The sequence below is a fragment of the Rhinoraja longicauda genome, chromosome 15 (assembly GCF_053455715.1).
Source record: "Rhinoraja longicauda isolate Sanriku21f chromosome 15, sRhiLon1.1, whole genome shotgun sequence".
NCBI lineage: Eukaryota > Metazoa > Chordata > Chondrichthyes > Rajiformes > Arhynchobatidae > Rhinoraja > Rhinoraja longicauda.
In genome coordinates, this window is record NC_135967.1 from 26,716,433 (window position 1) to 26,742,666 (window position 26,234).

Below are 26,234 nucleotides of genomic sequence, written 5' to 3' on the forward strand. Positions count from 1 at the left end.
GAAAACAGGTGCCACGTGGACCTCTAATATGAAAACTGTCACAATGATAAACTAGAAATTAATTTAAAAACACACCTTGTACTACAACATCCGGTCTAGGAACAGTTGAAAACCTTCTGTTCAATGGATCAATTTCACCAGCAGCAAGAAATCCCTAGAGGAAATACATTTTACAATAAGATTGCAGATTTCTTCCCCCAGTTATAGGATGGAGCACAGTGAACGCACACATGCCTCAAGGGCTCTAATTGTGATTTGCAATCTGTAGTCAACACAACTCAGCTGAGGCAGAGGTAGAGAAGGGAAGTATTGGATGGAATTACTATTCCACTTTCCAATTTGTGTTATTTATAAGCATGCGAGTTGACCAACTGAGCACGAAGCTTGAGTAACATAGTGGTGTAGCGATAGAGTTGCTGCCTTACAGCGCCAGAGACCAGTGTTCGATCCTGACTATGGATGCTGTCTGTGCGGAGTTCTCCCTGTGAGCTGGTGGGTTTTCTCTGGGTGCTCCGGTTTCCTCCCACACTCCAAAAACATGCAGATTTGTAGGTTAATTGGCTCCAGTAAAAATTGTAAATTATCCCTAGTATGTAGGACAGTGCTAGTGCACGGGAATCGGTGCAGACTCGGTGGGCTGAAGAGCCTGTTTCTGCACTGTATCTCTAAACCCTGTACAGTGGAATATCAGGGCACATCGAATTTAATGCATTAAATATGACCAGTTTAGTGCATTCCAAATGCTATCCAGACTCTGAAAATGTTTGCTAATACTCATGTACAAAAATATAAAACATTAGAGTATAAATGTGGAAAATTTATAGTCCTGTGTTCAGTTTTCTATAGGAAAGATACCATTATGCTGGAAAAAATGCAGATACGATTTACGAGGACATTGCCAGGACTCAAAGGCAGCTATTAGGAGAGATTGGGCAAGCGTAGACTTTATTCCACGATCACAGGAAGCTAAGAGGTGATTTTCCAGAGATATATACAATCATGAAGGGAATTGATAGGGTGTATGCACAGAATTTTTTACCCAGGGTAGGAGAATCAAGAACCAGAGGACATAGGTTTAAAGTGAAAGCAGAAAGATTTAATAGGAACCTGAGGGGCAACATTTTCACTCCGAGGTTGTGGGTATATGGAATGAGCAGCCAGAGGAAGTAGTTGAGGCAGGTACAAAAACAACATTTAAAGGACACTTGGATAGGTACATGGATAGGGAAGGTTTTGAGGCATATGAGTCAAATGCAGGCGAATGGGACTAGCTTGGATGAGGCATCTTGGTCAGCATGGATGAGTTGGGCCAAAGTGCCTATTTCCATGCCTCTATGAGCCTTAAGAGTAACTAAGGCCCAACATTTCTTCACACAGAGAGTGGTGAGTCTGTGGAATTCTCTGCCACAGAAGGTAGTTGAGGCCAGTTCATTGGCTATATTTAAGAGGGAGTTAGATGTGGCCCTTTTTGCTAAAGGGATCAGGGGGTATGGAGAGAAGGCAGGTACAGGTTACTGAGCTGGATGATCAGCCATGATCATATTGAATGGCGGTGCAGGCTCGAAGGGCCGAATGGCCTACTCCTGCACCTATTTTCTATGTTTCTATGTTTCTAAAGATGTCATCCAAAGGACATATTAAGGTTGAAGCACAAACAACTGCAGATGCTGGATTCATGAACAAAATCAGTCAGGCAGCATCTGTGCATGGAATGGACAAGTGACATTTCAGGTTGGGACTTTTCTTCAGACTGATTGTAATAGGGATAAAAGCTGATAAAGGGAGGTAGGGGCAGGACAAAGCCTGACAAATGATAGGAGGATAAAGGCAAGGGGGTTTTGACTGGCAGATGGTGGAGTAAGTGACAAAGACTAGAGGTAAAAAGGAGACAAAAGGGTGTCACATAAAGGGAGACGAGGAATGAAATGTAAGGCCAGAGGGTGGGATATAGGTGGAAGGGGATGGGGGGAAGGAGGATTTAAGGGAAATAAGGGTCTTGGGATAGGATATGACAATACAAAGGAGGGGAAAGGAGCAGGTAGCTTGGGCGGGATAGTGGAGGAATGGATACGCATCAGGGTTGGGGTGGCACATGAAAAAGAGCTGGGATAATAGATAATGACTTAAAATTGGAGAATTTTACGTTCATATTGTTGGGTTGTAAGCAGAATATGTAGCGCTGTTGCTCCAGTTTGTGAGTGGATTCATTTTGGCAACGGAGGAGGCCCACAACAGAAAGATCTATTTGAGAATGGGTTGGAAGTTAAAATGGTTAGCATCCAGGAGATCCAGCAAGGCTTGGTGGAAAGAATGTAACTGTTTGCCGAAATGGTGACCTAGTCCACATTTGGTCATGGCGATATGAAGGAGGCCACAATGGGACTATCAGATGCAGTAGAAACATTGGGGGAACAGGGAAAAATTCTTGTTATAGTTATCTCATTAATAATAATAATAATAATATATTCCTTTATTCTTCCCACACCGGGGAAATTTACAGTGTTACAGCAGCAGATAGCAAGAGAGCAAGAGATCATTCATTATAAATAAAAGATACATAAATTGTCATCAGTTTTCTGTGTGTTCTTAACTGTTATTGTTGACTCGTCTGCTGGGAGAGGTGCTGGTTGTGAAGTCTCACAGCAGCGGGAAGAAAGGACCTCCTATATCTCTCCATTAAGACCATTTATATAATGAGTTCCACAGAATAGAATAAACAGGGTAATGATCTTTCCAGTTAACCATGGCTGCCATGTCTAAATCCTGGATCACTCCACAACAACATAGGAATACCATCACCAGAAAAATTGTAGACATTATAGGGGGCCAATCATCCTTTCTCAATTTGTAATGGAAAATATATGCAGTCCGTTGCAGAGACTCACCCATATATTATAAATGATTAAATTAAAGAAAACTGGTAAGAATAGCGGCCAAAACAAAAACAACCAGTAAATCTAGGAATAAAGATGCGAGGTAAAAGGGATTAACAAGATAGACATCAGAAGCAAATAAAATTTGGAACATCACCCAAGTGAAATCAGAAAATAAAAAAATGACGGAAACATTTCACTGCAGCTTGAATGTAGTTGATTAAGGAAAACAAGTTTTTTTTAATCTTCATGTGTTTATATTTAAAAAAATCACAAAATCGTCTAACAAGCAGAAATAAATTTCAGATTAGTTGTGTGCTTTTGTGCAATTAACTGCATGATTAGTAAGATCAATGAAAAACACTTGGAATGTACACATAACAGCCATCTACACAAAAAAAGTTTGATAGATACATGAAGTATGAAGACATTATCTTAAAACATTTAATCAGAAAAATTGTAACCTTTATATATTGCATTATTTTATAATTGTGACATTTACCTCTGCAACAAGGCATCCAAGTATATACAAGGATTGCCCCCACATGAATGGCAACTTCCCCATGGAGATCCTTGAAACAGTATGAGGGTTTTGATACTCTTCGTCCATCTGGAAAGCAAAATGTGTAAGTTGCTAATTATGAAGCATTCTCTATTTCATTAGATCTACTTGGGCATTATTCACAGACATTACACTGAAACCTTTTTCACACAAAGGATAGTGGGGGTATGGAACAAGCTGCCAGAGGAGCTAGTTGAGGCAGGGACTATCCTGACATTTAAGAAACATTTAAGAAACAGTTAGACAGGTAAATGGATAGGACAGGTTTGGAGGGATACGGGCCAAACGTGGGCAGGTGGGACTAGTGTAACTGAAACATGTTGGCTGGTGTGCGCAAGTTGAGCCTAAGGACCTGTTTCCATGCTGTATCACTCTATGACTCTATGAAAGACAAGAATGCTTTATCTGGCACTCAACACAAAACTTTCATTTTTAGCAAGAAAAAAAAAGCATATTAAATTTGAATCAGAAATATAAAAAATAATATTTAAGGAGAGGAAATTCAAAATAAGAATGGACATGTAATACAGGAATTAGGAAGTAATTAAAATATTTGGCACAAAGTATGGAAACAGTGATAAATGCACGGTAGCGCAGCTGTAGAGTTGCTGCCTTACAGTGCTGGGGACCCGGGTTCAATCCCGACTACGGGTGCTGTCTGTATGGAGTTTGTACATTCTCCCCATGACTGCGTGAGTTTTCTCCGTGATCTTCAATTTCCTCCCAAACTCCAAAGACATACAGGTATGTAGGTTAATTGGCTTGGTGTATATGTAAATTGTCCCTAGTAGTGGGATAGTGTTAATGTGCAGGGATTTCTGGTTGGTGGGAACTCGGAGGGGCTGAAGGGCCTGTTTCCGCGCTGCATCTCTAAACTAAACTAAATGTATAGAGTAGAGACTAATAGTTCCTCTAAAATGTTGTACACAGCCCAATGTCCAATAAATATAATTTGAATTCAGATGTACACAAAAAAACAACTAATTATGAAAATAATCAAATACTTCTTTTTTTGCAAGGTTAAACTGAGGCAAATAATTGGCCTAGATAATTTTGGATTAAAAATATATGTTTGCAAGTGGATTGCATAAGAGTGGTAAGCAACCCCAGTGCATTCCATCCACTGTGTATCTTTGTCTCTCCTAATGTTCTGAAGAAATGTTCCCGCCTGACACTCATGCAAAAATGGCATACACCGTGACAAAATAAACAACTAAATCAGTGTAAAATATGTAATGATAGATTTCTTATTTGTTTCAAGTTCAAGCTGGGCTAATGCTACAAGCTATTTACTCAAGTTACTAAATTTAGAAAAAAATCAGTTATTGGGAGGTTATAATTTTATTTTCTTGTATGTAAATAGGGAAGTAGATCAAGACAGTAGATCAAGGATTATCTCTAGAAGATTAAACATCTGGTGGAAGTTGGCAAATCATTGATTGTTGACACAGAGAGATGTTAGTACAGTTCATCTGCTGAGGTGTACCAAATTAATATAGAATCTCATATTCATCAGCAATTGTCAGAATTGTACTTAAAGGAGTAACAAAAGGATTTGGAATGCAAAACAAAAGGATGAAAGGCCCACCATCAGCAGCAATATTTAATTATAACTTGGTAAACATGTGATATGGATACCAGAGATTAAACAGTATGTAATCATTATAGAAGTCATATCAAATGTCTCATTTAATGAACTGGACTGGCATTTCCACATACCGCTTCCCCATATCTCAACTTATTGCACTTGCACAGAAAAGATTAAGCAGAAGGTTAGAACTCCTTCACATAGTAAGAATAGTCTTAAAAGGATACATTACCAAAACAACATTACAGAAATCAAATACTGTTGAGACCAATACTTCTAATGCTGTTTTTTATTGTTACCAGTCTCAGTCTGGAAGTATTCATCTGCAAAGTAGGATTAGATACCATGCACGTATTGGAAAGTATTTAAAAATTACCTTTTCAGCTGGAACAGCATAAAGTTCTGGTACTAAACGGATACCGCCTGGGCGCAGCACAAGAACTGCATGCAAAGCTTCCCTGTACTTTTCAACCTTTGAAGAGGAAGCAAATCATTTTGTTACAAATGTCCAATGATAGGTTAAGTCTTTTTAAATAAATTACTTTTCTAGAAGCAGAACTGACAGAAATAAAAGTTCAACATACCCTTTTACTCTTCATCCACAAATCGGCAAAATATGGTATGGGAATAAAACATTATTTATTTGCAGGCACATTCAGGCAGTTTTATATATTTTTTAAACTCTTTGATGTACCTATTTCATTTTATTGCATGTTGGCCGGAATTGGGGAATGGGTTGTGAATACGGTGGGAATATATCTTTTAGTTGCAAAACATGGCTCAATACCATCCATTGAGTTTGGGTTAGAGATGCTGATTGACTTAAATTTGTTGAGCAATCATGGGCATGTTTTTTTAAAGAGATTTTGAACTAAGATCATTCCTGCACCTTCAAATAGTTTGGGATGGTAGCACAATCATCATGTGTCACACATGGTATAAGTAGAATGAGTAGGCGGATAGTAATGCCAATCCATGATACGGTGCTGCAAAATTCCACTGCAAGCCTCAAGATAGTGCAGTGCGTTAATGACTCTAGGGGAAGGTGTTTACCAGCAGGAACAGCCAGAGATAATTGGAATGAGGATCGGTGCATTGAACTGGTATTTGCATAACACCATTCATGAACTCAGGAAATATTTCTGATTGTTATTTCTGAAAAGTAGGGAAATGCTACAGGCAATTTATAGAGAGTCAGATCACAAAATGGGCAATTAGATCATGTGATTCGGAGAGGTTTGGTGGATGAGTTTTGGCTGGTTATAGCAGGAGTTTTATTTAAATAATGCCATGGGGGAAAAAAAATCTATTTGCAGGTGCAGGGATGATCTTAGTTCAATATCTCGTTAAAAAAACAGCCTCTTCTGCAAGACAACGGTACTCACTCAGTTCACTAATGAAGTCAATGAAGATTATATGGTCAAATTTCTGGAGTTGAGATGAATTGATTTAGAGGTAGGCATGCTAACTTGTACCAGGCAGACTCCTGCAGGGCAATCATTCTTTGCTGCTTTATATCACCCGACTTCAAATAATGAAAATAAATATGTAAACATTGTTTGTTTACTGCCCCAATAAATTATCTAAACATGCATCTTTTTGCATCTCACTCTTTCTATTACCTGCTGTATGTTTTTATTGAACAATCCATCAAGTATCATATACGTCCAGAACAATGGCCATTCACATTCTAAGTTCTCAAACAGTTTCAGTTCTGCAGTTTCATAATGAAGTCTGGTGTGGTCCTAAAATATGACAGACCATTATAGCTGAAGAAATGGAAACAGAAGAATTCTGTGCAAATAATAAAGTGACATTCTGGATTAATGAAACAAGTGCACCAAAGTGCAAGCCATTTGCACTTTCCTTACCATCTGTTGGCAAAGCAAACACTAATACATCAGATTAGTAAAATGAAAGTTCACACAAATATCTCTATGAACAAGAATTTGATCTTTCTTGAATTATCAAGCAACTGAATGGTGGATCAAGTTGATCTATTGGGGGAATATGCAATTCCCTTATGGAATATGAGATAGATAGCAATTAGCAATTAGAATTCTCAAAGAACGCTGATAAATCACAGCTCCTGGAGGAACATTTACTCCCTGGCCAATTATCATTAGGTTTAGAATGGATTACAGGTCAACCAAGGAACAACGCTTGACATGAGACGATTTATTTCAGTATGGAATACGTCAATCTATGCCCATTAAAAATTGCATGTAAATTCCTCCCAAGAAAGAAATATGGTTAATGAAATGAAAGTCAAATGCTCTGACATAAACTTTGGCCATAAAAACACTGTATTTTCTGTTTATTCAAGATTCCTGCACTCATGTCACGATTGTTTAAATTCACTGTACCTTTAAAAAGAGCCTGTAATCTCTCACTCTTTGATCCCAGACACTTTGCAATTTTTTTAATGGTAAACAAATTTTTAAATTTTTTTTTAAAAGACCAGTGTCCTGATTTTACAATACAAAATATATCACATTCACTGGCGTAGAGACTTAGCATTCGAAAATATTGATTAAAATATGACACCAGGGTTCAAAGTATCATAGGGAAATGCATATTAGATTTGTATCATACATGGATCATCAAGACTCACAGTATTATTCAATGCAAGATTACAATTAAAACACAAAGTTCTTGTGCTATAACACCAGGATAAGCGCTCAACCAGGAAAACCAAGCCCAAAGCCAAAATGATATCTAAACTAATTTTACAAACTTATGCGAAGGACAAAAAGATAAATACATTTGGGAAACAACGTTCTACCATACCTCAATTGGAGTTTTATAACCATCTCTAAGAAACCGGCAGCATCCATAACGACCCTGATACACAAAAGCATAACCACAGTTAGTTGCCAAATGATCAGTAATTTCAATTGTTCCTGCACTATGCAATCCCTCTTTAAATAGAATTACTTTTGCAAAACTACTTTTATTTCTTACAATACAATACAATACAATACAATACAATATATCTTTATTGTCATTGTACCCAGGGGGAAAACGAGATTGGGAATGCGCCTCCCATACGATGCAATAATTTAGGTAATTTAGACAGCAGCAACCCAACGAAACAAACAGTTGTAACAGTTTTGGACAGGGTAAAGTGCAAGTTGATCTATGCGTTGTGGCCATCCGGCTCAGCAGGACCGGTTCATAGTAGCTATGGCCCTGGGGATGAAGCTGTTCCTGAGTCTGGAGGTGCGGGCATAGAAGGCCTTGTATCGTCTGCCCGATGGAAGGAGTTCGAACAGACTGTTGCAGGGGTGTGAAGAGTCTTTGTGGATGCTGGTGGCTTTTCTGAGGCATCGTGTGTTGTCTGGTAGCTGTGTTCCGATGGCCCTCTGAGCTCTATGGACTACCCGCTGTAGAGCTTTCCTTTCTGCCTCCGTGCAGTTGAGGTACCACACAGGGATTCCATGCGTTAGGATGCTCTCTATGGTGCAGCGGTAGAAGGTCGTCAGCAGCTGTTGGGGTAGACCAGACTTTTTCAGTGTTCTTAAGTAGAACAGTCTTTGTTGTGCCTTCTTGACCAGCGCAGCAGTGTTATTGGACCATGTTAGGTCCTCCGAAATGTGAGTGCCCAGAAACTTGAAGCTGGACACTCTCTCCACACTGACCCCGTTGATAGAGATCGGGGCATATTCCCCGTTATGTGACCTACGGAAGTTGATGATCAGCTCCTTGGTCTTGGTGGTATTTAGGGACAGGTTGTTATCCGAGCACCAGTCCGCCAGGTTCTGCACCTCCGCTCTATAGTTTGTTTCATCCCCGTTGGTGATCAGCCCGATCACCGTTGTGTCATCTGCAAACTTGACAATGGTGTTGGTGTCGAATGCAGGAACACAGTCGTGTGTGAAGAGGGAGTAGAGCATGGGGCTCAGAACACAGCCCTGTGGTGTGCCGGTACTCAGGGTGATAGTGGAGGACAGGTGCGGGCCCATTCTCACTGCCTGCGGTCGTTCCAGCAGGAAGTCCAGGATCCAGTCACATAATGACGAGCTAAGGCCTAGCTGGTGGAGTTTGGTGATGAGCTTGGTGGGGATGACCGTGTTGAAGGCGGAGCTATAGTCTATGAATAGCATCCTCACGTACGTGCCCTGTCTCTCTAGGTGAGTTAGGACAGTGTGAAGAGCCAGAGAGATGGCGTCCTCTGTGGATCTATTTGCCCTGTATGCAAATTGATGTGGGTCCAGTGAGTCAGGGATGCTGGATTTGATGTGTGAGAGGACCAGCCTCTCAAAGCACTTCATGACTATCGGCGTTAGGGCAACCGGGCGGTAGTCGTTCAGGTTGGAGATCTTTGCTTTTTTCGGCACCGGAACTATGATAGCCGACTTCAGGCACTTGGAGACCGTAGCCAGAGATAATGACAGGTTAAAGATCCTGGTGAATACTTCAGCCAGCTGTTCAGCACAGTCCTTCAGTACCCTTCCTTGAACTCCATCCGGTCCTGCAGCCTTGCGTGGGTTGACCCTTTGCAGAGCGCGTTGTACCTCCTGTGTGCTCAGTTGCAAGACCTGTCCCACCGCCTCGGCTGGGGTTCTTTCACTCAGGGTGGTTTTGCCAGTTTCAAAGCGGGCAAAGAAGGTGTTAAGCTCGTTGGTCAATGCCATATCGCTGTGGGGGCAGGCAGGGCTGCTCTTGTAGCCAGTGATGTCCCTGACACCCTGCCACATGCTTCTGGTGTCCGTGGTGTTGAAGTGGTCTTCCACCCGTTGCCTATGGGTGTCTTTGGCCCTTTTAATACCTTTGCTTAGGTGTGATCTGGCAACACTGTATGCTGAAGTGTCACCAGATTTAAAGGCATTGTTGCGTGCCCTCAGCAGGTTCTGTACCTCCTTGTTCATCCAGGGTTTCCGGTTTGGGAACATCTTTATCACCTTGTCCTCCGTGACATTCTCCACACAGCAGTTGATGTAGGAGAGCACAGTGGATGCGTATTCCTCCAAGTCTACCTCTATCTCTGAACCGTAGGTGGCCTGTTGTGCAAACAGGTCCCAGTCGGTGCGATCAAAGCAGTCCTGGAGTTGTAGGGTGGCATCCTCGGGCCATATTTTGACCGTCTTTATTGTGGGTTTGGTCTTGCGGATGAGGGGTTTGTATGCGGGCAGTAGAAACAGTGAGAGGTGATCGGATTGTCCCAGGGGTGGGCAGGGGAGAGCTCTGTAGGCGTCCTTTACATTGGTGTACACCTTATCCAGTGTGTTTGAGCCCCTGGTAGGGCACTGCACATGCTGATGGAATTTGTGGAGCGAGGCTCGTAGGTCGACCTGATTGAAGTCCCCTGCAACAATGAAGGCACCGTTGGGGTGGGCATCCTGCTGCTTACTGATGGCCGAGTGCAGCTGTGCTAATGCTAGGTTAGCATTAGCCTGTGGGGGAATGTATACGGCAATGTATATGTGAGAATTGAATCCATTTTCTGTTTCATAACTTTCGTAACACATATGTTGCCTCATATGTCAGGGTTTAGCTGAGAGGCTCCATGAAAAAAGCAGGAAAACAATGATATGCAGAAGATATGGGAACCAAACCGCAAATGCCAGACAAACTCGGCAGCATTGAAGGGAGAAAATGAAATCAACATTTTGTATTGATGATCTTACACTAAAACTGGAAGCATATACAAAGCAAATACAAGGAAAAGAACCACATGTTAACATGAAAGGTAAAAGTTATTAAATGGCGAGTTAGATGGTGGGGAGTTGAGAGGACAGTAGTAGATCAAGTATATGGGTCTGGAATAGATGTACATCGGAAAGCCAAATCATTGCAAACATCAAATGAAAAGCCTCCATAAAATCTCACTATAAACAATGTAGCATGATGAGGATAGAGAGATTTGTATTGAAGTAATACAGAGAATTAACAAAGTCAGAATTGTGCACTAAACAAAGGTCATATCATACAGGGGACTGAATCATGAAAAATGAATATAATGGTTTTGGAGCTATCTAAGATCCGCTGCACTGATATCTTGGTATTGGGCCATATTACTTCTTTCAACGACACCCTCAGCACATGCAGTAGCAGAAAGTAGGATTGTCTGCACAGAAGAAGCCAAGTACATTGACAGCCACTGACACCCTACCCTTGGCTCATCAGCTATTATGGTTGTCATTCCTATTGAATGTCCTATTCAAAAATGTTGCTTGACAAGGCAACCAATGTGATACCGGTTCAAGACAATGGATCAAAGCATCTGACCTACCATCTCCAGTGTCTTACCTCAGTCATGGCACAGCACATGGCGTTTAATAAACCCTCACAAACCCAATTCCCAATAGAATCCAGTCATACATCCCACTGGGAACCAATGTTGTCTCACTGGTGTGCAGAGGTCACAGTTCCAGCTTCCAACCTCACTGATGTCAGCTTTAAGAACTTAACCGCCCTCAATCCCCCACCATTCTCACTAATTCATTGATACAATTCACAACATTCTCAGATGCTCCAGAGGCAGAAATAGAGAGGAATAAGATACCTTAAGTTCTGCTGAAGGCTACGTACTTTGTTCAGTTTGAGCTAAAGTGTGACCCATTTTAGATAGACCCACAAAGAGCTATTAAAGATGACTAATTTGGAAGGTGACAAAGAACTGTTACAAGTCAAAAGACACAAGTCAGTCTTAACAGAAGGAGTAAAAAGCAAGATGGAGAAAGGACTTACTTGTAGCTTTTTGATAATCTCTTGTTTAGTTTTGTCGACAAGCTCAATGTCTTCTACAGCAAAAGCTGGATAAGAGATAACTGAGAGAAGACCAGCATCAATCTCTTTGGATGTTGATGCCCTTGGCAACATTGATTGCAGAATAAACTGGAATAAAACAAACAGATTTTCATCAATTTTTTTTATTAATGTGATGCTCTTTGGGGTATGAGACCAATCCTGCAATTCCTATTTATTAATTTAGTTCTGCCAGAATGCATACCTTATAACCTTTATCCATTACTTACAACACAAACTTACCAAAGTAATACAGTGCATAACAGTTAAACTAAAACATGACATGCCTTAATAACCCTGTTTAAACCAGATTTCAGTCATGCCCTTTACTAAAGTAAATAAGCAACATTCTATTCTACAATTGTAATCACATTAAATTCTTCCTTCCTCATCCTGATCAAAATGTTTGCAGCCTTCAACATGTTTAAACACACCATTCTCCTGAATCAGAATCAAATGGTGCTGCCCTCTTCTGGTCCCATTCTCAATGTACCTGCAAATTCTTTGCCTCCAATGTGCGCAGAAAGCTCCTCCAACTCCAAACTGGGAACAGTGAGGCTATCATTGCTGATCTTCACCAGTTCCATCCCTCTCCTCATTGTTATCAAGCTATGCTCCATCATCAAGATTGCCTGAATGTATCCCCATTATATTTCCCTTCACAGCCTCAGTTCCTTTGCTGCCAAAATACTTATCCGTGCTTTTGAAGCCCTTTGTGCAACTTTGCATCCATTCTTGTCAAGCCTTTCAACTACCACCATCCATTAACTTGAACATCCAAAACTCTGTTATTCACACTTGTACAAACCTATTCATTCTTCTCTTACCTAAACTCACAATCCATCAAAACTTTATTTAAATTTAAACTTCATGCCCAGCTTTAAACCCTTCCATGGCCTCCCCCAATCTCTTAACCTCACACACTGTTACAATCCTCAGATGTCACTGCTACTCCTAGTCCATCCCATTGATGATCCTTTAAATGAAAACATTCCATGATTAGTAACAATGCCTTCAGATGTTTGATACCTACATCTCTTCTTAATCCTATTACAATACAGCCTGTAATATTTTTACCATCTTAAAGGTCTGTATCATGCAAATGGTTTTTATACTAATGGTGGAAAGCAGACAATTTATGCCTGGCTAATTTATTACAGTGCACCCAGAGAAAACTACTGCAAGTTGGAAGCTATCAACAGTTAATATATCATTCTTCACAAATAATTTATCAATGGAAATGTACCCCATCCCTGACCACAGTCCCCATAGTTTATGAAATTCATTTAATGTTCTATTTAGGTATTCCCAGAGATAAGGGACATGCAGAGGTTACTTTAAAAAATCATATTCCTTTGAGATCGCCTGCAGCATATCTCACGTTAAGTACATAAATCAGTTCAAGCATATTACATATCACAAATGCAATGCAGTGGAAAATAACCTAATTTCTGATCCGTGTGAGATGCATTTTGTACAACAACTGCAAGGCAAGAGAAAAAAATGTAAGTTTCTTGACAGAAACCTTCTGGCGAACTGAGCACACTGTTGATTTCTATGGCAAGATAGATCTTAACAGTACTTGGAAAACCAAGATAACATTTTTGGTTATAAGTATCAATGCCATTAAACCTCTAATAGGTGGAAAGCAACAGTAGCATCTTAATCAAAAAAATCCATTGCATGAGGTTTAAGAAAGATTTTTTTAAAGTCAATTTTATATCAGCACTGTTTTGATCAGCAAATCAGTGTTAATAGTGAAAGGAAAGCAATAGTGTTCAAAACATTGAATAACAAAAAGAGAACGCAAGAAATATTTAAAACAAGGAACAACAATATTGGCATACTCAGTTCCAGTCACCTCTTCAGTATTCCAACAACCGAGAAAATTGAGTTTATTTGTGTATTCCTTAGCACTAGAGCCCAAAGATATTTAAATGCCCACTTAATGTGCTTTGTTGCAACAAAGCTGTGAAAAATTAAGTTGTTGAAGCCAAATTTTGAAATTTTATATTTTCTAAAAATTATAATTCATTTGTAGCCTATACTGTATGGTGTATGACAACCGCATAACTCTGAAGGCGTTATTTAATTATTTTTTATTGAAATTATATTTAAGGATTGAAAAACAAGTATTTATACAGAAATCATTGCATTCCAAAAATGCCAGGTGTCATACTCTGAATAGTAATAGCTAAATCTGCATATCTTCATAATAATTACAATTCTACACAATACATCACATTTTCTAAAATATAGGTTAACAACAACACGTTAAATTGAAAATTGTTCCATTGATCTTACTTGGCAAAGCTGCACTTCATCAGCCAAGACGTGAATGACTGATCTAGGGCCTCCATTAGCACCAAAAAGGTTCAATTCATCCAATGCTTCCAGAGCTGCCTGTGGTGAAAATAGAAAGGGTTTTATTTCAGAACTGTGCTTAAACTGTAATTTTAGAAACATCCTAGGGAACATTCTTGTTTCTATACTAAAACTTCATTTTTTCCCCACTTTTGTCACAAAGAATATTCCATCGGGTGGCGCCATCAGTGATGGCAGTCTGTCTTTTCGTCTTTTTTGTTATTTTTAGTGTGTTGAAAAAGTATATGTTAATGTTCCGGCCTGGGAGATCGTGTACCAGTCAAGTGCTCAATGTAACTCAGCACATTGAGGACGGCTTTGAGAGGAATGGACCAATTGGCGTTGTCTTTGTTGATCTGACAGCTGCCTACGACACTGTGAACCACCGGCTGCTCCTCAACAAGCTCCATGACATGACAGAGGACTTCCACTTGACCAAACTGATTCAACTGTTACTGGAAAATAGATGCTTTTTTATTGAGCTAAATGGTAAACGCAGCAGATGAGGAAACAAAATAATGGCCTACCTCAGGGCAACGTCCTTGCTTCGTGCTGTTCAATGTATACACTAATGAACAGTGTTCCCAGAGCCGAGAAGCTTCATTTACACTGACGACCTTGGAATAGCACCCCAGAGCACCCACATAGATGAGATAGAAGGTACCCTCTCATCATCCTTAGGCAACTTGACAAACTACTACAAGGCCAATCAACTGAAGGCAAACCCTGCTAAGACCCAAGTTAGCCTGTTCCACCTTCGTAATCGCAAAGCTGGGAGGAAGCTGTCCTTAACATGGAATGGTGTCCCTTTGAGACACTGTGACTACCCTGTTTATCTCGGGGTCACTCTGGATCGAACACTTTCCTTCAAGCAATACATCGAAAAAGTGAAGGGCAAAGTGAGGACGAGGAACAGCCTCCTAGACAAGCTGGCCAACTCGTCGTGGGATAACAATGCATCCACACTGCAGTAAACTGCTCTTGCGCTGTGCTACTCTGCTGCAGAGTGTGCTTGTCCTGTCTGGGAGAGATAATCTCATGCGAAGAAAGTTGATGCCGCCCTTAATGACAGCTGCAGATGCATTACTGGCTGCCTAAAACCAATGGATGTGGATAGCTTGCATGTCTTGGCCGGTATTGCTCCACCAGGAATCTGCAGATCAGTTGCCAGTAGAACTGAATGTCGAAGGCAATTTGGGGACACCCGCCATTCCTGTCACTCCCATCACCCAGCCCCAAACCGCCTGAAGTCGAGGAAGAGCTTCCTTCACACAGTCCAGCCACTGTCACAGTCTCCTCAAGCAACCAGACAGGCCTTGTGGGAAAAGAAACGCAGTGAAAACCACCACCATGAAAAGCTGCCAATGCCAACCAAGGACCAGCTACCACCTGGTCACAGGTGTGACTGGAAGACCTGGAAGTCCCTCAATAGGCTTCGATCAGGGATGGACTGATGATGCAAGACCAATATGAGCAAATGGGGCTATGCAGACATGGCAGACACAGAATGTGAATGTGAAACATCTGTACAATCCATGCCACACCTTCTAAGACGCCCACTTCTTGGTGAACAATGCTGTCTGGAAGATCTAGCGGGGGCAAATGAGAAGGCTGTCCAAGAGCCTGGCCAAACATTTGAAACATAGATGATGGACACGAAAGAAGAATGCTTTCTGGTTTGTTTTATGTGGGGGGTGGGGGAGGGGTCGGGGGAATTTAAAAAAAAATCTCTTACCTTGCCGGAGATGCGATTGTTTTCTAAATCGTATCTCCGGTCGCTCTGCGGCCTAACATCATGGAGCTGGCTGCCTTGCTCGAGACTGACTTTGAGCCCCACCGCGGGGCCGTGGACTTAACCACTGAAGCCTGCAATCCCTTGCCTGGGATCGATGCTCCAACTGCAACCTGCGGATTTCACCATCAAGGAGCTCTCAGTCTCGGGTAGAGACTGATGTCGGGAAGCTCCAAAGTCGCAAGAGGTTCGACTAGCCCCGACCCAGGGTCCGATCGCCGGGCGCAAGGAAGCTGAGACCCCCCCAATGCAGGTGCTTGATCGCCCCGACACGGAGGGTTCGACCGCTGGCTATGGGAACCGATCGCCCCGTCAACGGAAGGCTCGAGGCCCCCGACCGCGGGAGAACAAAGAAGGGAAGAGATTGAACCTTTTCTTTTGAGGAATGTGGAGGAGTCACTGTGGTCGATGTTTATGTTAAAATGTATTTTGTGTGTCTTGTTGCTTTTTATTGGTATGATTGTATGGCAAATTAAATTCCTCGTATGTTGCAAAACACCTGGCTAATAAAGTATGATTATTAATATTATGATTATAATCTCTCTTGCAGAATTAAAGCAACTTCTACTTCATCTAAACTCAGGGAAAGAATCTAAGATTTTTATCCCCCCATAAGATCAAGGTAAATTTCAATGCCTGGAATCTCAGCACAAACAGGATGACAGAATAAATAGATGCCAAAGGGGTTCAAACATACTGGCCGCTTTAGTGATTTGTCAGGACATTCCTCACTCATTTAGGACCTGTATTGCGACCTGCATCTTGGATCGCTTTGTCAGAAGCACGATTAATTCAAAGGAAGGACTTGGATTCCACTGATTATCACCCGTAGTCTTGGGTACAACATTCTTCATGTGTAAACAAGTTACGGATTAGTTGACAGCGTATCATTAAAAGGTAAATGTATACTTTGCTTAAACATATTAACCATGTAATGTAATAGTAATAGGCAATATATTGAGATTATGGAGGAAACGATACAAGGAAAAGAAGAACAATAAAACGATAAGGACCATTCTTTAACATAAAAGTTTTAACTGATTGGTTTGTAATGCAGCTCTCTAAAAGACAATTTGTACCTCTGATGCTATATTTGCTCTGCAGAATATAATAAACACACCATGATGGCCAGGAAGCAAATAAGGAAAAGAGAGATCCCAGTATTAATACCTTCAGACAGACAAGATGAACAATTAATCTGGTGCCATTAGAGTGAGTTCAGCAGATTTTGTTCATATAAACAGGATTTACAAAGACTTGCATGAAGCTGGAGAGGAGGAAGGTTCACAATTACATTTCTTAGTTAAATTTATGCACAAAGAGTGAAAAACACACAAGTAACTTTTAGTACTTCATACAGCAATGAAAAAGAGCTGCTGGAGGATCTCGGTGGCTCAGGCAGCATCTGTCGAGGGATAAGAAAAATCCATGTTTTGGTCAAGACCTTACATCTAGGTTCAAAGATATTGGCTATTATAGTATCCATAATACTTAATTTCATCATTTTGTGTCAATTATAGTAACCATTTAAAAAATATATATTCCTTGTGATCTTTGGAAATAGTTAATTTTTTTACATTTCTTCTCTGGGTCCCATTTTGATCCCTGGCAAATAAATGAAGATTGTTCCCAGCCTTGAAATTTTGCTTGTTTCTCCTATGAGCTTCTGACCATCAATCCAATGATATCAATGCCTGAAATCTCTAAATCTCTGTAACATTGCTGAAACTTGATGTTTGATTGAAACCATTATTCACGCCTTTGTTTCTGCCAGATAGACTATTCCAGTGCTCATGTGTCCGATTTACCATCTTCCATTCTGCATTCATTTGTACCTACTCAAAATATTTTATCATAAAATTGGCATTAAATCGTAACTAAATACTTACTTTGGCCATACCTACAGAACTGGCATTAAGTTCTGGAATTCCTCTGTTCGTCTTGTCACCACGTTCCCACATCCCATAGTCCTGTCACAAAAGGAAAAGAGATTTACGAGAATGATCCCAGGAATGATTGGATTAACATATGATGAGCGCAGGACGTCACCACCACATTCTCACAGGAATTTTGTGATTAATATTAAAGCGTGCCCGCACCTGTGATATCCATATTCAACACATGGATAAAACAAAGTGAAAAAGGTCACAAATTTCAAGAAGTACAAAACCTATTGTGAATAACATAGCAAACTATTTAGACCATTTGTCTAACAGATGAGGCCAACTGTGGTGCCTTAAGGGCCTGTCCCACTTTAGGCGATTTTAAGGCGACTGCCGGCAACTGTCAAAGTCGTAGCAGATCGCCAAAATTTTCTTTTACCCGACGACAATGACCACGACAATGCCGAGTCAGGTCGAGATTACAGCGTCTTCAGAAACATCGCGAAATTCCCACGCTGGCAATGCTTCTCCGGCATCCTAATTTTCGCTGAAATCACTGACAAGTCGGGACGTACTTGAGAGTTTTGAACTATAACATCTTGTATGGGATACTTAAAAACCAAGCATCACTGTAACAAGGCATTAACTGGATTGACTTCCAGTTCACTAATCGCATTGAATGGCGGTGCTGGCTCGAAGGGCTGAATGGCCTACTCCTGCACCTATTGTCTATTGTCTATTGTCTATTAAAAAGTGGTTAAGTGGATTTTTGTGAAAAGTGTGTCGGCATTCTTTGAAAATGTACGGGAGATGCATATCTGGTTTCTGGGTTGCATATCTGGGTTGGGAGCCCACTTTAAATGTAATGGCTGATGGCGATAAACATCGCAAAATTCCCACGCTTACCTGACCGTCAAACAGTCACCTCCAATCTACCTGTCAAATGTCCTGACGGTAAATAAATTGGTTAAACACAAGCATTTTATGGTATTTTTAAATGACTACTTATTTTAATATAATGTGCTTCTAAATGCATCTAAGAGAACCTAGCAAACCTGGGGACAGCATGTGACAGCGCACGCAATAAGCAATGACACCTGGTGACAAGCCAGCTGTCGCCGAGAAATTTCACTCCGGATGATTTCTCAGCGACGCGCTGAGATCCACAACGATTCTTGGAAGACTCCTCGCGATTGTCGGCAGTCGCCTTAAAATCGCCTAAAGTGGGACAGGCCCTTGACTACCATGACTGTGATCAGTTATCTCACTACAGACCAAAACTCGGTATTCAAATCTACTGGCTCAAGTATTAATAATGCACTTAATCAAGCTGCAAAATAATAGCAGAGCGCTAATGTTAGAGTTTGCTTAGTTCATTGTTTAAACTGCCTTGCATTTTTTTAAAAGATTTCTCTCTCTACAGATTTAGAAAGGACATTAAACCTTTTTCATTTTTCACACACAGTTAGTTATTGGTTTTCCAGTTGGGGATTCCATAAGCAGAGCAGGGATAAATTCATCCTGTCATATCTTTGGATGCATCACAGACAGCATATATCCAGCATAGGATCTATTAGAAGCCCAAATTCAAAATAAAACATCCCAACAAATTCACCTGTCACCCAAGCCTGTTCATAGATCCCACCCAAGTCACCGTACTGCTTAATTTCCTAACATCCATTTTGAACCTGTAAATTGGATGCAAGAATATTAAATGCTCACTGTATTTGAAAGTCAAACATTCTGGCTTGACTCGATTTCTCACCCAAACAGTAGAGACGCAGTCTAAGCGCAGTAGCAAATTACACAATTAATCATTAATTTTGACAAACTGCACAACTAAAATGCAGCAATATGCCTTGCCATCTTGCAACAAGATTCCACAAAAGGAATGTAAGTGAAAACAGGGAAAAGCTGCTCAGAAGTTTCTTACCAAACCTATATTTTAAACAAATCTGGTGGTGAAAATACAGAAAACAAATTAAAAAATGACCAAAGCGTTCAGTAAAACAGGGTGTCTTTAACAATAGACAGGGCAACACAGTGGCACAGCTGAGAGATCTGCTGTCTCACAGTACCAGAGAGTGGGGTTTGATCCTGACGTTGTGTGCTGTCTGTGTGGAGTTTGCATGTTCTCACTGTGACCACATGGGTTTCCTCCGGTTTTCACCTACATCCCAATGATGTGCAGGTTTGTAGATTAATTGAGCCTCTGTAAATTGCCCACAATATGAAGGAAGTTGATGAGAAGGTGGGATAACACAGAACTAGTATGAATGATTGATCAATGGTCGGCATGGACCTGGTAGGCCCAAGGGCCTGTTTCTGTGCTGTGAGTCTAAACTAAACACAAACCTATCAGTAAGAAATTTAAGTCACATTCACCACTGAACATACCACAATTTTTCTTCCTGAAAGATGGGAAATAAATACAGAAGACTCAGGATATCTGAATACTCACTGCAACTTTGTAGGCTACTTCGATATAAAATACAAGATTCTGTATAAAATTCACTTCATCCAAAGTAAAAATTATATGAAGCCCTGCGGTGGGGAGGGGAGTGGAAGAGAATAGAAAATAGACATTTTTAATGCCGAGATTTCCATTAAAATTCTCATTTCGTAAAATTTGGCATTATGACATTGTCTCATTTTTGTTTCAATGGAATCACCAAGAAACTCAAGGAGTTATGTTCACAACAATTAAATGAAGAAATCAAACAAAAAACCTTCTTAGAAACTTTGCAGTCTGTAAATTTATAAAACAAAACAACAGCTATGATTTTGAAATGTATGTAACAAACGTCATTGAAAAATTCTGCAAAAAGGTTAAAAAACTCAAAAGTCACACAAGCTTTCAAAATTTACATTTCAGGAAAAGTCTTAAATCTTTTTTAAAGAATTTTTTAAAATTTTTAAATCATTAAAAGAATTTCAATACCAAGGTGAAGTTGCCTAATGTAACTTCTTTGTCTGTTCTTTCCAGCTGCTTTATGAATTAAAAATCAACATTTATCAACATGGTCAGTGGACGAAGGCAGAACAAATCAAATTCAAAACAAATGTGCAGCTCTACTACTCATTTGTCATGTGAGATCATTCAATGAGATTATTGTTTGGATATGGCAGCACAATTACAACCAAGAAATTTGGGTTCCAGTTGTTCATAACTGCTTCTGTGTTTTTCTAAAAAGGAATTCATAGATTTGTTTGGTTGAAGTGGAATGCAGAAATGTGGAAGTATCCAAAACAATGGTCTAGGAATTCAAAGGTCTATGTGAAACCAAGCATTATAACAGAAATAGTCCCAGCAAATATGTGATGGAAAATAAACCATAGCTGACACCACTGTTAAAAAACCCCAGTTCATTTCAGTTCAGTTTAGCTTGTTCTCATGTGTACCGAGGTACAGTGAAAAGCTTTTGTTGCATTCTAACCAGTCAGTGGAAAGACAATACATGATTGCAATCGAGCCATTTACATTGTATGGATAGATGATAATGGAATAACTTTTAGTGTAAGGTAAAGCCAATAAAGTCCAATCAATGATATTCCGAGGGTCACAAATGAGGTTAAATAGTTCAATATTGCTCTCCAGTTGTGGTACGATAATTCAGTTGCCTGATTACCAAAACGTTCAGTAAAACAGCATGTCTTTAACTATACACAGGGCGACACAGTAACACAGCTGGTCGATCTGCTGACTTACAGTGCCAGAGAGTGGGGTTCGATCCTGGGTGCTGTTTGTGTGGAGTTTGCATGTTCTCCTTATGACCACATGGGTTTCCTCCGGGTGCTCTGATTTCCACCCACATCCCAATGATATGCAGGTTTGTAGATTAATTGAGCCTCTGTAAAATGCCCGTAATATAAAGGGAGTGATGAGGGTGGGATAACATAGAACTAGTGATGATCAATGGTCGGCATGGACTTGATGGGCCTAAGGGCCTGTTTCCTTCAGATTGAAGAAGGGTCCCGACCCGAAACATCACCTGACAATGTTCTCCAGAAATGCTGCCTGACCTGCTGAGTTATTCCAGCACTGTATATGACCTGCTGAGTTATTCCAGCACTAAACTAGCATCTGCAATTCCTTGTTTCTACCAGTGTTAGGAAGTTCACCAAAGGTTTGAGAGAAGGGGAAGCAAATGCAGGGACGCAGGTCCAGAGCGGTTGAAATTAGTGGCTGCAGGATTCATGGAGAATGATTGGATAGAACAGTTACAATCTAGGAGTGCATAGAGATGGAGAGGGGAGAGTTTGGTGGAAGGTGGTAATGAGCTACTCCAGTTTGTGGTTAAAAGACTTCTCATTGACATTTGCAAAGGGACTTGCATCTACTTCACTCTTGAATGAGTTCTAACGAGATCCAGGTTTGGTTTTACATAAAATAGCAAGCAGCACGTATCCAGTAAAAAAAAAACATACACTTTCAATCGCTTATATTGGGCTCTGGTAGCTGGAGTATTGACTGAAAAACGAGTACTGGAAATGAGAATTTCTTGACATTTTGAATGAAAACAAAGTCTTGCAAATGCCACAACTACAGTATGTTTGAGGCCTGTTCAGTGAGGGAACATAACCCCTTTAAAAGTATTCATCAGTACTTCATCGGGAAAAGTTTGATGATAATGCAGTATTACTGGTTCACAATTATGAATGAAAGTAAACAGTCACCTGAAGAAAATGAAATACAAGAATGTCCAAATTAAATCTCATTGCCAATTAAACTTCCTATGTTAATTGCATGCAATTATGATATCAAAAATTAACTCTACAAATTGCTGGTGAATACAATTATTGTATTACAATACAATATTACACCAGAACTGGTGAATTACAATCATCATTAATTTGAAACTGTCAAGTGGCATGCCCATACTCGGGAGAAATATCAGATCTACTTACCTGATGCAGTAATTTGTGCAAGATAAAGCAAATAAAGGGAGGTGGCATCAATCTGCAGGTGGCCCCATTGATCATCATCAACCACTGTGTCACATGTTGCATTGTCATATTTTGCATGAAGTGCATCCTTTGTGCTCAAGGTCTTCTTAAATTTTTCAACTTTATTCATCTACGTGTATAAAAAGTTGTATTATTTGCATTGGCAAAATATAGTAATACACACAACACACAATGCTGACACCTTCCTACTGATCAACATTTTACAGGCTATTCATGGGGTTATGAATGTCTAACTTAGAGACTCCTCTACATATAAACAAACTCCCATAATATTATTACTCAACTCCAAAGTCAAATATGCGTATATACATTTGTTCTTATGAGCAGCAAAACTAGTTTCCTCTCTCTCTCTCCCCACTTTTAGCAATTCCTATCATTCTTGTGTTTTTGATGTAATTTATTACAAACTGGTTACCAAGGTATGGTTCCCATGTCAAATGTTTTTTGTGTACATTCCGACATATGGATAAAATTGACTTAAGGAAGTCTGCTAAAACAAACCTTATTTGTTACCTGCATAGTGTATATTTCACTTTATTTATCTGACTGATGTACACATTGATCTAATATCTTGCATTGGCAACCAATTGTTCAAATGCAGTGAAATGCCTCAAGACAGATCACAATATACAGCAAATGAGCTCATAGAATTAGCTTCCTGTTCCGCGTTTTAGGAGGGAAGAACAATTCAGACCATCCAGCGACTCCCAGGAAAAGTGCACACAAACACCAAGGACCAATAAGATGTGACATTTCCCAAAGCCAAAAGGTCTGCACATCTTCTGCATACACTTATCCAAGATAAAAGACATCTTGGGCAAGATACCAAAAGGCTGCTGTATCTTCAAGAGAATCACAGAATCTCTTCAGCAGAAGGTAAAAAATTATGTTATAGTGGTTAAGACTGGTAATCACTTCACTGGGTTATAATATTTCATACCTCCATTCACTCCAAAATATTTGTCCAAATTGAGAATAAAGGATCAACAAATCATGATTCAGTGTTAAATTTTCCCAACTTTGATTTTAAAGAGAATACATAAAAACAGTAAAATATTTTTAAAGGATGCAAACAAGGATTAAATATTCCAAATATGTTTGTCAGATGAAAAACATGACATTTGCTATTTTTTTAAGTAGTTCAAATACACTGCTAGATCAAGTTGGAATAATTCAAAATGCTAAATGTGACTAATCACTTTACATGCACAAGATATGATATGAAACCTGGAATGATCTTGTACCTGCTTCATCATAGCGTGCAGCAATCCACGCATCAGTTTCACCACACTCTGGAAGATGAAATTAAAACCAGTGCATGTTAATATGCAGTCAGCAATTCCTACCAAGTCATGACCCTTTGCAACTCTTTTTTGGCACTGTTGCACCAACCTCAGCTTTCACATGACATTTTCAAACTGTTCAGAGATTAAGTTACAATCACTCAGTCGGTCCAATAAAATGTTTCACTCACACTGCAAACATATTTTGATAAATTAAACAAGAATATCTAACCACATAGCTAATTTCCAGAAGCTTTTCAGAAATGTTTAACTAACCTTTGCTTGCTTTTCTCAATATTATCAATCCTAAGTGGTGTAAACATGATGGGTTTTTATGTAAATAAGTCCCATTGGAGCAAAGCTAAATGTCGGCACAGTAGGATGGGGTGAGGAGTATGGAGTTTGTGCATTACTGTAAATATATAATCTCTTCTCCAAGTTTTTTCCAATAATTTCCCATAATGGATGCTTGAATGTTTTTGAGAATCTTCTTTCAAGTAACCATTATTCATGTGGACCCGGAACAAATTATTCAGATACACTGAAGCAGAATGACGCCTCATTTTTACACCCACTTGATATTCAACAATAGGAATCGTGGCTGATTTCCCCAGCACTATTACTATCCCAGAAATTTGCAATTGTAGCATCTCAATATCAATGTGCAGTTTCATCATAGTTTCTTCAGTATTGTTCTAGAGCCACTGAATATTACCTTTCTAACAATGCATTTTTTTGTCTTTGTATGATGAAATCCCATGCCAGCATTAAGTTCCTTCTCTCCACAATATTCATCGGACAGTCTGACAAGAATTAATTAAGCCTCAATAATGATAGAATACTGGAAAAAATGACTACATTTTGGAAGATTAATATAAGGAAATTTCCAGCATAACCAGATCACATTCAAGAGTAGCCAACATGTAAGAGATCACAAACCTACGTCAGTGAATCAGGATTGCGTTGCAATAAATAGAGGATAGATTCCAATCGAAAGTGTAAAAATAATGGTTCCTTACCAATATAGTAGGCAAATGAAAGTAATCCTGTACTTGTACATGAATAATAATTTTATTATCTGGTCATTATTAATTTCTTATACTCGTGATACTGCCAGTAAAAGCAAGGAAAAAATAAACAAATTTATGTTTTGTGAAAAGTATTTTCCCTCTTTAGTAAAAAGAACTGCCAGAAATGCTATGTGCCGCTACTTACCTGCTCGAGCTCATAAGCTTTTGCTTTATCCTCGTCGCGATCAGCATTTTTGCGATAGGCCATTCCCAAACCCCAGACAGCCAGGATGCTGTACACGTTATCACGCACCCAAGCATTCTGCTGATCAGCAGTGGCAGGCAGTAATCCAGTTACAGAATGCTACACAAAAGGAGAAAAGATTATGAATAGGTTTTAAGCAACAAATACATAGTGCCATATCAATTAACAAGAAGGACACAAAGTACTGGAATGGAATTAAAAGTGAAATTAGAAATTAATGACAGGGTAAGAAAAGGTACTGGCAAATAGGATTAAAGAAAAATCCAAGCATTTAATAACAACATGTAGAGAAAGGGGATAACTAGCAAAGAACAAAACCTTCTTAGGGACAAAAGGGTAACCTATGTGTGGAGATAGAGAGGGTTGGTTAGGTTATTAATGAATATTTTGAATCCATCTTCACAAACGACAGTAGTGTTGTTCTTCAGTGGGTGTGTGAAACATTTGATGGGGAAAAAAAGGATAAAAGGAAATATCGTGGATTAAACGGTCTATTGTATTATACAGGAAGAAAGGAATACAGGAGAACGAGGTGGGGTGGTGGGCAGGGAAATGGGGTACCCAAATGTACCATTAAACCTCTCTTGACGGCTAAATGCCACAGTTCAAAAGGGTGTGCACGAAAGGCCAGTGTGTTTAAAATGCCTTCACAATTTATACAGTTAACTTCAATCATGATTTCCTTTCTCTGCACCCCACACCACCACATACGCATATCGCCAACTCTTATGATCAAACTATTATATTCATCCTTCAATGTAACTTTCCTGCTGGTCAAACAGCTTTTTAATCTAAAATTAACCAAGACTTCACTGGCACTAAAATAATGATTTAGATTTACATGCTACCTTTATTGTAAATAAATACTCTAGTTCATTTAAAACTTAAAACCAGAA

The 26,234-nt window shown here is 39.7% G+C and overlaps 1 protein-coding gene across 4 annotated transcripts in view; it reads right to left on the bottom strand.

Moving 5' to 3' along the window:
- phka1a (phosphorylase kinase, alpha 1a (muscle)) overlaps nucleotides 1-26,234 on the bottom strand; it is a 95,396-nt gene that overhangs the window by 61,863 nt on the left and 7,299 nt on the right. For all 4 annotated transcript variants that reach the window (XM_078412326.1, XM_078412325.1, XM_078412327.1 and 1 more), the window contains exons 2-13: nucleotides 25,279-25,437; nucleotides 24,025-24,072; nucleotides 22,721-22,889; nucleotides 20,274-20,356; nucleotides 17,819-17,899; nucleotides 14,078-14,176; nucleotides 11,717-11,863; nucleotides 7,814-7,867; nucleotides 6,646-6,768; nucleotides 5,400-5,495; nucleotides 3,376-3,483; nucleotides 76-154 (exon numbers count right to left, since the gene is read on the bottom strand). In XM_078412326.1, coding sequence (XP_078268452.1) covers nucleotides 76-154; nucleotides 3,376-3,483; nucleotides 5,400-5,495; nucleotides 6,646-6,768; nucleotides 7,814-7,867; nucleotides 11,717-11,863; nucleotides 14,078-14,176; nucleotides 17,819-17,899; nucleotides 20,274-20,356; nucleotides 22,721-22,889; nucleotides 24,025-24,072; nucleotides 25,279-25,437 — 1,246 coding nt within the window. The remainder of the gene's footprint in view (nucleotides 1-75; nucleotides 155-3,375; nucleotides 3,484-5,399; nucleotides 5,496-6,645; nucleotides 6,769-7,813; nucleotides 7,868-11,716; nucleotides 11,864-14,077; nucleotides 14,177-17,818; nucleotides 17,900-20,273; nucleotides 20,357-22,720; nucleotides 22,890-24,024; nucleotides 24,073-25,278; nucleotides 25,438-26,234) is intronic.